Source organism: Chroicocephalus ridibundus, chromosome 5, assembly GCF_963924245.1.
Source record: "Chroicocephalus ridibundus chromosome 5, bChrRid1.1, whole genome shotgun sequence".
NCBI lineage: Eukaryota > Metazoa > Chordata > Aves > Charadriiformes > Laridae > Chroicocephalus > Chroicocephalus ridibundus.
The window spans coordinates 3044453-3058006 of record NC_086288.1 but is presented as its reverse complement, the minus strand read 5'-3'; the positions used below and the strand labels follow the sequence as shown (position 1 = coordinate 3058006).

Below are 13554 nucleotides of genomic sequence, written 5' to 3'. Positions count from 1 at the left end.
GCACTACTTGGCAATACACACAGTCTCCGGCTTCCAGAATGAAGAATTAGACCACAACTACCCTGAGCGCCAGAGAGGTGCTACAATGGGATTGCATGCATTCACCTCAAAAAATACTTACACGCCAATAGCGCAGAATCTTCAGCTTAGCTTATACTGCTCTTGGTTAAAGATCTGCAATTCTCAAAGCTAGAAATTCAACTATCACTGCTACATACAAACATATTAGGCTATCAACCTCAAAGCGAACCATCTTAATATCCATAACACTTAACCACCCCTACAACACAGAGTGAAGAGAGAATCTGATGAAGTGAGCCAGAGTACAGGAGAATTTCACCCCTTTTTCTCCAGCAAGCAGCATGTACCTACTTGAGAGTGAAACAGTAGAGAAGGGGAAAAGAGAGAACGCCCCAGGCAGTAAGGACAGACCTGCCTGGTCTTAATGTACGTGGCAGAAACTGTCAGTAGTTCTGCATCTCAGACAGCGCACAGCTTACAGCATTGCTAGCATCCCTCTGTTCAGGGAGACCTCAAGGCAGACGATATTGATACCACGGAACTATTATAGATAACCTACATATTCAAGAGCTGTTCTGTACTGAAGGGGTTCTTCTGTTGTTTCCCGGATAATATTTTTCTAGATTCCCCCCCCCCCATCACACTGCTAAGTTAAAAATCAGGCATAAACACTACCAAACACACAAGGATCAATTATTTCAGTTTTCCAGTGTCTCATAATGAGACCCTCAATATCAACCACTCCATTCCTGACAAGCATCAACCTACTACAAACATCAAATTACTCTTCATCTTCTTACCAAACACACAAGTGCTCTTGCAAATAGTGGCTTCTTTTCAATTTACCTCTCAGTATTTTCACTCTCCCTCTTCCTTCTTATTCCTTCCAAATACCCAAACCCCCTTCAACCACTCTGTTCTCTTTCACTTACGTCTGAATCGCACCACCTAAAATACGTATTTATTCCTCTATACCTGTACTCATGTTTACACACCTGAACAACTGAACTACAGCTTATTATCCTGCAGTACTCCATGGATAACGTTCTCCAGAAGCACAGACTCAGCATAACCACTCCTCCTGACTTGAAAACCTGGGAGAGTTCACAAAAAGCTTTGCTTTCTGTTCTGTTGTTTTTATTAGTACTGCTAGTCAACTTGCTTTTCCTCCTAAGGCTTCAAAATTTTTAGCTATCCAGTTCTCTTTAGATATTGAATAAAGCGTTGAAGTCTGAGGAAGAGGGAAACTTGAGAGAAGCGACGTCATGGTAACAGACTTCAGTTTTCAAAAGTGAGCTAGTAATGTTAACGTTATCAATATTGATTCTTATTATCTCAAAGTAAAAAAAAATATTTGAGGATAAATGAATGTATAATGCCATTCATACAGGAACGAGCTTCACTGCGAAGCTTCAGAATAGGAATAGCATATAGACAGCAAAAAGAATCAAAACCCCAAACCAGGTCGAAATAAATCACGCTGTTGCCTGCATATTTTAATCCTCTAGTCTAACCGTAAAGATTTCCAGTAGTCTGCTTAGCACACTTACACACAAAAGAGAAAAACGGAAACACGACCTGTTCAGATCTAGATTATCATGACTTCTCAAGTATTAGGGAAACACTCGTATCGCATTCGGTGTGAACTGAGTTCGTTCTTTCTGTAAGGATGGTTGTTCGACTACGTGATACAGCAGAACATTTTCTGAGACATTTTAAATCAAATTTCGTTATGTTCTTAGTACAATACAAAGTCTAATTACTACATCTACATATATTAAAAAGAAATCGCCACTCTAAAATCTGTTTTCCTAACTCCTCCCTTTCCTATTAGCTAAGTAACAAACAATGGTTGAATTGTTTTATGTCATTCATAAGCAGTGTTTAAATTATTTTCTGTTTCCTCTTGTTTCAACATTAATGTAAAAGTCCTCAGTATGTCTTTCATTCTAATTTTATAGAAGCATTTTGGAGCCAGCCTGCAAGTTTCAAAGATTTATTTTTTTTTATATATACACGCAAGCAACAAGCTACGTAGAAGACGTAGTAGCAAGCAGGCAAACAATAAAAGAGCAAATTCTCTACTACAGTGCATAATTACGTTTCAGAGCAAAGCTAACAGCAAGAAACATCCCAAAAAACGTACACTTAGCTGAAGAGCAACTATCAGTTTTCCATCCAGTGCAATTAAAAAGATCTCTACTTCAGAGTGACTTTTTCTTAATTGTTAACATAATACATTTGAGTGCTTTATCGTCTGCACTGTGAGGTGATCGGGACTGATGTATACAACTATCAAAAAAATATACAGTTATCAAAAAAATGCACAGCTTTCTAGCCTGTAGGATATGCAATCCTGCTGTGAATAACCGCTATCAGTTAATTTACAGCTTTTAAGCTATGAAGATAATGTTTGTAAAGCTCTCTAGCCTCACTCATGAGCACGCATTTTGGAAGAAATCGTCACTTGGTGTAGTAAAGCACTACAGTCAACGGAGATACACCATTACAGGCTCTAAAGGCCCTTTCTTATTTTTTTTTCTTTTTTTTTTTTCCTACAGAGGCTGGGGAGTTTTTACTCAGACTGTATGACAAATCAGGAAAAAATTAAAATTGGCACTATTTCAGAGCTGGTCTTGTTTACTGCTCCTCCCCCTCACAGCCATGTAGAACATATATGGTAACAAAATTTCTCCTGGTGCAAAACCAGTAAAATGGGACACTAATAACAGAAAAGATTTTATAGCACTTCTTGAAGTGATTTAACAGCTGCAAAGAAGGAGAAACAATTAACAACATGGGACTAGCCTGCTTCCAATGAACCACCAGGAAGCATTGCACAAACTACTGATAACTTTTAAGCTAAAGTTTGGGGCACACGAGCTAAAATTTGATCTAGAACCTCCAGTTAATACCCCCAAGACCTAGGTAGAATGGTAGAAAGTTAAACAAACAGGATTGCTCTTATCTTTACTTATTTAGAAAGTTATCCTACACGCACATTCGCCTACGGAAACTACTTGCTTAACTATCACCCTCCCTACTTCCTAATAAAGAACCTTCTCAGTTTGGCCTCAAGGCTGCCTTGACTTCTGTAAGCAGTGAGAGCTCCCGAGGAATTACTAGTAAAACCTACAGATTACTTTTTGTTTATTTTCTTATGGTGGATGGGAAGGCCAGAGGCAGGTAGCACAGCAAACGCTAGACCAGCCTAAGTTCACCTGGAGACCTCCCTTCACTAAGGGGATTCACACCTGGCTGTCTGAAGACAGCTCTCCACCTCTGGGTGGCTGAGCAGGGCCCAAGGTCTCACCTTTGTCACCTAGTAAGTAGATATACATACACGACAAGACTTTTCCCTAAAACGGGGAACTCTGTGTTAACTCAGAGTAAAGGTTCAAAAATAATCCAGATGACATCTGCAATTTACCTTTTATTTTGCCTTCATTTAAATAAAAGTTAAATAAAGTCATTTTGCTACTGATGGACGACAATAAGTCAAGTGCAGCATCCACAAAAGCTCACAGTGACTGGATTTTAAGGAGACAGTATGAATCAGAGCACTGGATATTGAAGTCTTTGCAGAATCGTTTACTCAGTAAGTAATCACAAACCTTAATTTTTATCTATAAATAACCACAGATTAAAGGAAGAAATTGGTACTGCTATTATTTCAACATGTAAGAAATTGAACACAGAAAAAACAGAAGGTCAGTAAGGGAGTCACAATTAGAATTTAACAGTTAATGACATAAATCTTTGCCTCTTGTTTTCGTAAGTATAAAATATCTTGGTTGATATAGCCTAATCTCTACACAAACAGCAATTATTTACATTCTGCCACACACGATTCATAGACAATTCTCAAGGGCCCATAAAAACTACGCTACACTTACCCTTGTGTGGGTGCGAATATGCATCTTCAATCCATCATTCTTGCTGAAAGCTTTGTCGCAGTAAGGACACTGGTAAGGACGCTCACCTGAAAACAAGAAAAACATTAAAATCCATAAATATGGCCTCAGTACATGAAGACCTTGCAGCACACTTAGTTCTCAAATGGAGCTACTTTTTTCTGGACTTGTCTTCACACTCATTTCAACCAAAAGAGACCTAAGCATTTGAAATATTACAAATAAAGGTCCACCCAAGCAGGTTGCAGGGCTGGATCAAAACGTTCCTCTTTGCTCCTCTAGCACTATAGGAATACAGACTGAAAGCCTTGGGGGGGGGGGGAGGGGGTAAGAAAGAAAAAAAAAAAAAAATACACCTACTGCCCTTGCTCAAACCACATTCTACAGTGACTTACACACGGTCACTTTTATGGTTAGGCATTAACTACTCCAAAATATTTCTTCCATTTCACATCTGGTCATTATTAGAGCCCTCCAGGTATCAGAACCCCAATGAAATATAAAATCCAGTCTTTTTTAATGCTGTATCTGATATAACTGCATTAGAAGCCAATTAACCAAAAGTTTTGGCAATTTTTGTGTCGCAATTTATGATTGAAACGGAATCAAAAGGATCTCAGCATCTCCCATGCAGCATCCCATACCTTGAAGGTATTTAGTTTAATGCTCCATTAAACTGGCGTCATTTAGCATCGATTTTCCCAAACTCACATTAGTGTCATGTGGATACTGAGCTATTCAGAATCAGAGACTGAAGAGTTTCTAAGCTAGCTCCGTAATTTGGAAGAAGCGATAAAGCTTTATAATTCCCCAAGGGCATTTTAATTTAACTCTTCAGGCAATGCACTGGAATACGAATCCACGGCCTTCCTGTACACAACCCTTTAATAGCAAATACCTGGTTTTGTACTAGAAACAGTCTAAGTTCAACAAATTAAGACACAAATATTTTTCTATTAACAAAATGGCATTTGTTCTACGCAATCATAATGCTAAAGGCATAACAAGCCTTTATTTGAAAATACAAGTTAAGCAAAGCTTGTTCTGCTAAGTCAACGCACAGCCTTCCACTCATGAAAGAATCTGTGCACGTGTAGAGAGATTTAACATAGTCCAAACGTCAAGCACTTATTAACGCTCATACTCAATCCTGAAAAATAGGTAAGTAAGATTAACTACATTTTACAGTTAGAAAAAACCCCAACCAGACATATTTCACTGACGTGCCAAAGATCAGAGTGCAAGAGAGCAGCAGTAACGGAGATAAGCATTTAATGCTCCGCAGTCCCTAATAACAGGGATATTCATCTTGACCAGGAGAAAGGAAGCCTCATCCCTCATCTTTTCTCTGCGTGAGTGTTCCTCCGCGATTGCTCAGAGGGAAGATACTGGATGTTCTCTTTCTTGGGAACAAGACGTCACGGGATCACAGAAAGTATGTAATAGGGACAGCTTACAGTTGGCAGAAACAGCTCTTCAGAAGGACCGACTGTGAATACAGTACAGCTGATCAACTGACAGTCACTGCTGTTGTAGCTCCATATAGTCACAGGTGGCGTAGAGATTTGAGGGCAGCTGAGATTAGATGATTACTTAAGTAAGGGGATAAAATAAAAACAACTGTTTAGCAGATAATCTGTTCTGTTCTTTGCTGTCTTTTGTTGCTGTTTAGATAACTGTTAATGACACCGGTAAAAAAAATTGCGTAGCAAAGTACTTGTGAAATACAAATAATTGTCTCTTGTATTCTGCCACCTCTCTCAAAGCACAGTTGTGTGAATTTGGCATTAGTTTTCGGATGATGACAACGATCACTGTGTTATAGCTGTGTTTTCATGGAGCAGTTTGAAATATGATACTCTCCCTCATGACCCTCAACGTCTTTAATCCATGCCTCCGAAATTCAAACACTCCAACGGTTGTCAGTACTCAAATATTTAATTAATTCAGCCGACATTTTTATGTCTTTGGGCTTTTGAATGTAGAAGTTAAAGCTTTCAGCAGTTTGCAAGCAGATGAGTGTTGACAGGTAGGAGTTGTACCCCTCCTCCCTCTCTCCCCCGACCCTTGAGTATCCTTAAAGAGAAAGACTTCTGCTTTCAAAGGATGGTTTTGAGCTTGTCTGAAATGGATTAACAGTGTCCTTCAGAAATTAACCACGGAGACCACGGTACCTGATGAATACGGGTAAGAGCTTTCAGCAGATGCCAGTAGAGGGCAACAGTACGACTTCAGATCAACATGACGCACCTGAAAAGGGCTGGCTTTGAGCAGCCGCTATGTCCCTTGAAGTCCCAAAAAATCTCCGCTGTTCCAAAAATCGAGTTTCCTACATACCACAGACTGCGAGCTCTAACTTGACATTGCTGCTTGATGACATGCTATTTTTCTGAATTATATAAACAACTTCTCACGCACTCGTGCCACCAATAGTTGTCAGGAAGACAACCTAAGAGATGAGCCCAAGTAATTTTACTGCTGCTCTTCCGTTATTTTCTTTTACCTAATCTTTGTAGCCTGTACGCCCAAAATACATACAAGTGCCCTTGTCCTCACATAAGCAACTGTTTCCCCTGTGCAGACACATCCTTTAGATACGTAACTTATCTCCCACCACAAAGAATTTTAGGACTTTACAAAACTAACTGTGGGCCACTTAAAACATGTGTGCTTGCAACAGCCGTGTTTCTTAGAATAAAGTTCTTAGTCTTTCTGTAACCAGCGCAAAGACGAGTTTGTGCCACTGTGTAAGACATATACAGATACAAAAGTTACTTCTATTTTAAGATGATTTGATCTGTGAGCAAGAGTAAGATTCCCCTCATTTTACATCAGCCACGTGAAAATGTGATGTCTAATTTTAACTAGTTGTTCTGAATCTCGATAAAACTAAGGATAAAAGAAAACTAGGATGAATCGCTCTCCGGAACGGGCCTGACTGGTGCCTGTCTCAGAACTGAACGAGCTGCCCTCTGTCAATGCATATTTTTCTCCATTTATTGTTTCAGGAGCGTAGGCAACTAATTCACATTAGATGTCTGAACTTACGGACAGCAGGTTTGGGCAGGATTATTACAGTCCTACTTACTACCTTCTCTAACTCCGATAAAAATTAACTTCCCTCCGTGCTTTAGAACTAGACTGGGCAAACATCATTCACGCTACCAGTCAGTTGCTTGTAAAAATGATCCCAATAACAGATTTGTCAACGAGACCATATTTTTCCTACAATGCCTTTTCTTTGCAGTTCTTAGTAGAGTAAGTTTTCAAAGGTGTTATTTCACAAAGTGAGGGTGGTTGGTTGGTGAGGTTTTTAAAGTGTGATTTATATAAAAAAATATGGATAATGTGGGGGCAAAATATTTTAACTTCCAAATACTCTACAAAGATTTAACCCGAACGCTTCGCATTTGGAAAACATCTGAAAAAAGGCCTGACCTTCTGTGTTATTGTTTGCAACTCTGCCATTAAACCACAACCAAGACTATGATCTGCCCTTTTCGCTAAAGCATTTCACCAGGCTTTCTACTCCAGTACAATACCAAAATCCAGTAGGCATATTAAATACATCTTCATATGACAGCTCGTCCAGTCAACATGCCCAGAAGTAACGCTGTGAATGCAACAAGAGCTAAGAATAATTGCTATCACTAAAATAGCAAGAGATTCAAGACAGACGTCATAAATGCTACGTTTACCCTCAAGTTACAGCTGACTGTCATGCCCCTGCTGTCCGAGAGCAAACCGCTCAACACGTTAATGGCACTTCTGTACAAATAACCTCAAATAAATAATCCGGGGATAAAACGCAGTGGACTTAATGTAATTCAGAGTCTAGACATTCTACTTCCAGATTTTGTATGAACAAAACCAAAGCTTTTAACATAATAAAAATAAATTTAACCCTAATACAAGGATTACAAAAAAACCAATACCATGCTTGAAAACCATATGGGATTTTGATCTGAAAATGTGTAATGACAGAATTGATATCTTTTCCCCCCCTCAAGTGTGTGCATCTATAGCTTGAGATCACAATACCTATTAGACCTCAATATAGCACAAAAAGTTCAACACCAGAGTCTTTCACCCCAGTTCAACTCAGGATGGATAGTTTCCTGAGACATTTGCAATCAAAGGTGCTGTAAGGCAATATTTACAGTGAGTTTCCCAAACTCTGACACCCCTGGGAGCCAAACAATTAAGAAACCAAACCAAATATATATCAGTTCTTCAAGACTTCAGTGGCTAGAGCTAGACATTTGATAAAGACTTTGAGACACAATAATTCAAACTAATCTCGTGTGTTGCTATTTTCACACTGTATTTTGCATTCCCTCTAGTCAGTTTAGCCACAAAAAAGCTAATTACAAAATCAGGCAGAAACCTGATATGAACACCAATGCTGGTGATTACTTTGTAACAGTGACCTCTAGTAAGATCAAACAAATATGTACTTTACAGGTGACAAATATATTCCCAACAAATGAGACAAACGAAACAGGCAACAGAGAAATAGTCCCAATGTGAAGAGATTAACAAAGGTGTCTGAAGAGACCAGCAAACCAAGAGAGAAACAGAGGCAAAGAGAAGATGGCCAACAGCATGCTAAAGCATGCATTCAGTTTTGGAAGCAGTCTCTCAGAGCTCTTCCAAACTATGTACGAGCGCTACTTCCCTCCCATTCTGTTAAATCTGGAGCCACATTCACTGTCCCCATTCCCACGTAGCTTGCTTGGTCACTTGTACACAGTTGTCAGGTATGTAATGTTAGCCGTCGTGGACAAATTCCCTGGCTTTCTGTCTTTATTGGAACTAAACTGCTGCATTAAGACATTAAGAATTTGAATTATGCAGCGAAGTTAAAGGTTTTTTTCTATACTTTTTACTGTATCTATGCTTGGTCAGTTGTGGTATTCAGCGCCACTGGTCTAGGTCAACACTCCCAAACGTCAGAGAAAGACTTATGACAGACCGCACCAAACATCAGATCATGTGCAGTGTACGTAACTCAAAAGGAATTGTTTTATTCTGTTTTCTTTAAAAAAAATAATCATGGCAACGTGGTCCCTCAGAATCTTCCACAGACCACTTACCACCTTCTAAATATAGCTCCTTTTCAGATGGTGAAATACTTATTATAAGGATTAGAAGACTATTTCTTAAAATATATATATGCGAGAGTATTATTTCAAAGTGACGATTTTGAGAACAATTATGGTGAAGTGTAATCCTTTTTAAAGGCCTAACTTCAGACTGGGGTAGGGGAGAGGGGAAGAAGGGAGACTCCACCATCACCCAACCACAGTGGAAAAAAGGCAGCTCACCTGGGGAGGAATTTGGAGGCAAGGGGGCCATCTGGATCACACACACAACACTCCGTACCAGGTGATCAACAGGGCAGCCCGGAATGGGAATTGCAAGGAGGCTGTTTTAGTCGGAGATAACGTGGGGTGATGACAGCATTCAACGGCAAGTAAGGATGGGCAAAAGGTTAACGGATACGACAAACTTATAATCTGTGACATATGCTTTAGGAACGTTACCTGCTCATAGAAAGCACATGACAGCTTTACACATTTATCCTCCGCTGCTGTTGCTCTGTACACGGTGTTCCCATGGAATTAAAAAGGGAGTGTGTGTCCTCAACCGTACAGAATTCAGTTACTGCACTACTGAAATACCTACTCGCACACAAAGAAACCTACGTACACAGAACTGAATTTCTCCCACACGAGAAGAACTTCATTAGAAATTAAGGTTAAGCTAAATAGGAACTCAAGGAACCAAGTGATACCAACAGAACTTAACTGAAAAAAGGCCAGAACACCAATTATTGAATGAAGATTAAATATGCACACTTTAAGAAAATATTCAGCAAATTTCACCAGCTTGATGCTGTACAGCATGTCAAATCGCCCTTGAGAAGGCAATCTCCTCTTCGACATTTCCTCTTGTGTGTAGGTGTGGCAGTTCTCTAGATACCAAGTAGCATTTTCAAAAGCATTTAATATCTTAGGTCTCAAGCATTTCTATAATTTTGACCAGAAATTCTAGGAAGGGAAAGTAACAGCAGAGTAACCAAGAAGCTTGGCCAGCTGCTCTTTACAACACCTGGACTGGTCTTAATCTGGACTAGACAATAAAAACAGTTATCCGACATACACAAAACTCTGACCTGCCTGATTTTCAGCCATTAAACACTCAAAATTCAGCACTTTAGAAGGTACAAAAGTATACCCACACAGAAGGAGCTTTCTCATGCCAAGAACTAAACAGCTTTGTGATGTGAAAGATAAAATACACACGGGCATCAGCTGAGACAAGACCCAGAAACATCAAATCTATGTGTAATTCCAGACTCCTAGTGGGCCAGATAAAAGAAGGGATAGCTTTTTGACCGCTCTGAGGAGAGCAATCCTGTTGCTGAGAGAAATGGAAAGCCAGGACTAAGGTATGGGTCAATTAGGCACATTTCTTACACATTCCTCATTTTAACCAACGTTCAAACTTGGCAGATTCTGAAGATGAGAGGTTAAATATTATGCAGTTATGCATTTCCCATTCACTAAAAACAGACATATATTTCATAAGAAAAAAACCCTCAAACGCTATTCTTCTCAAAATAAGGGAAAACCAAATCGCTTTAACCATTATTTTATTCCTAAGTACTTAGCCATGCCCTATTCTTTGAGGCGCAGAAGCGGTATTTTCATAGCTGAGAAGGTTTGTTTTCTGAAGAGTTTTGGGTTTATTCGGAGAATTCAGATGACCTGTAGTTGAGACCAATAGTCAAAACGTTTGTCCTATCTGGTCCATAAAAATTATCATGATGTAACTGAGGGTTTAGCTCCTTGTAACTAAATGAATTATAAAAACTAGTAAAGGACCCTACAAAACAAGGCGGCTATCTGAATCTGTACAGTAAAGCCTGAACTACCATTATTAATTACTTACAGGCTTTCATCAGTTCCACGGTGGTATTAAGATTTTAGTCACAAACGAAAACCCAACACACTCACTTTACAGAATAGACCAGCTTCGTTCTTTGCATCTCTTAGTGGAATTAAGCAGTTTGCTTTCCCTACGAATGGAGCATTAACATCTATGACTTCAGTGAACCCAACGGTCAACCAAATCTTTTAAAGTATACGCATCAATCAATCAGTAATTCATCTGATCTAAAGATGTCGTTAGAATTCAAATAATCTACCCCTCAGAAGACCATTTCTTCATTGGTGGAAGCAGCCAACAAGAAGCTGACAGCTGCATGAAACTTTACAGGTGCTTTTAACGATTTAACTGTTGTCTGGAGATAAATAGGACGATGATGTATAAACTGAAAGGTTTAGAAATGCAGAATGCTTACCTTTGAGGCCTTCTGCAAGCTCCTTTAAATGCAGTAGATAAAAGAGAGATCGTTTATAAGTTATTGAATAGAAACAACCTATCTGTAGACATTTGCAAGCTGTTCACTGACTAGATACAGATACGTTTTTTCACATACTTCATTGTGATATAAGAGGAAGTTCCTTCAAGCTTCCCTTTTATTTTTTTTTTTCTAATGTAGGAAAATATAAATTACTTATAAGGTAATTTGCCAGACGATTTGCTAGAACGAGGATCCTGGCTGTACATTATTTCTAATGTACATGAACAAACAGTTGCCTGTTTAGCTGTTAAAACTTTAGAGACATATTTTACACAGTAATAAACAGCAGTTACACTCTACTTCAACTCACTACTTCCTTCAACTACTCTGAAGTTTTTTGTGTTCATAGATGACTGAACTACTGTTAATAACCAAAGACTTTTGTTATAACCCTACAACTAACATTTTTTTTTGGTTTCTCAGGAATTTTTACATGGAAGTGCAAAACGTGGACCTAGATTTTTACACAGTTGGACCTTAAATATGATTTTAAATATGCTCAAAGGCCTAGTCAATCAAATTGTAGAAGTGTGACTACAACGGCAAGGTAGGACCATAGGATCAGGCTCTCAATGCAGGGACATCTCAAGAAGGCAATCAGCACCTGAAGTTATAAGGGACAAGTATGATGAAATGTTTTCATGAGCTTATTACACAGTCTTTAATTATGGAAATGGAAATTGAAAAGGTAAGCTTAACTGTGTTGACACAAAGGATATGGAAGTCCACAGTCTGAATGCTTTTTGCTGTTTTAATGCAATCTCTTGGTATTATGTTTGACTCGTGTATACGGAAAAGAACCTTCTCAGCTCACACGTATAAAATAAAGTGGCTTTTTCCACCTACCAGAGAATATAACATGTAAGAATGCCACATTAAGTCACAGCTCTTAAGTGGCACGGAATAGAAACATTCATCTTCTCAGAAAAGATTTAGGACAGATCATAGAATGTGTTGGGCTGGAAGGGACATTTAAAGGCCATCTAAGTCCAACCCCCCTGCAACGAGCAGGGACATCTTCAACTAGGTCAGGCTGCCCAGAGCCCCGTCCAACCTCACCTTGAATTTTTCCAGGGATGGGGCATCTACCACCTCTCTGGGCAACCTGTAAAGTCATGCATCTGAGCAAGATGTAGAGTCACAGTTATCTTACTGGCTTTTTATCAGGACTTTGACTATCTGTGATGGAGAAGTAAAAGGTTACATTTTAACCTGCATTTGAATGTGTAAGTATTTTCTGGAAGGCACGTATGGTGGCTAGTTGTCGCTCACCAGTCCCTATGTAACAGAGTACAATTAGAACACTTTAGTCCCTCAACTCAAAACCAAATTTACCTACAAATACAAAATACCTCACAACAACTTTCATCGCTGCACAACTTGATGTGCTACGTCCCAACGATGGAAGGGATTACGATACAACTAATCAGGAAAGCAACAGTATAACTATCAGACTGACCAAATGCATGTGCGTGTATGTATATTCCGTAGGCATGCACAAACACACACACACCAGACCACAATTAACAGATTTAAACAGCTACATCTAAGGCAACTGCAAAGCTACACAAACCGCAGCCAGTAACTGTTAACACTGAAACTCGCTTGAAACTTTAGGGAAGTAATTAACCTCCTGGCCCTGGTTTTCAAGCCCAAGAAGCAGCCCATAGAACTTCTTTTACAATTTATGAACGAGCCAAGGAATTTATATCGCAGTCAGAGGATTCTTTTGCTGAATTAACCTCAGCTCCCTCTGACCCTAAGAAGCCATAAACCAACAGGATACAGCAGAGGGAGAATGTGCTATAGTGTTTCAGCTGACCTACAGAGCGCTGTCTCTGTCATGCCAAGGCTGGAAACCCGGATGATGAATTACAGAGCAAAACGCTAGGTTCAGATGCAAACATCAACCCCTTCCCTCCATACGTGCACACGCTGATGTGTTCACTCGCCCCAAGCCAGCTCAGTTTCTGCAAAAGGCCAAGTACTGTTAGGGCTCATTTACAGAGTCTTACTCTTAAGATAAAAGAGGGGAGAAAACTACTGACTGAGGAAGCATGCATACAGCTGTGAGAAACAATATCTAAGAACACATGCTGTGTATTAAATAAAAGCCAAAACCCCATTGAGCTTCTCTTTTTGTCCATGGATTATTAAGCATATCAAAAGTACAATCCCAAAGCAGAA

General features: G+C 39.3%; 1 protein-coding gene across 2 annotated transcripts in view; it reads right to left on the bottom strand.

Moving 5' to 3' along the window:
• The window catches only part of PRDM5 (PR/SET domain 5), an 85463-nt gene that overhangs the window by 15219 nt on the left and 56690 nt on the right, over nt 1–13554 (bottom strand). For both annotated transcript variants that reach the window (XM_063336016.1, XM_063336017.1), the window contains exon 14: nt 3918–4003. In XM_063336016.1, coding sequence (XP_063192086.1) covers nt 3918–4003 — 86 coding nt within the window. The remainder of the gene's footprint in view (nt 1–3917; nt 4004–13554) is intronic.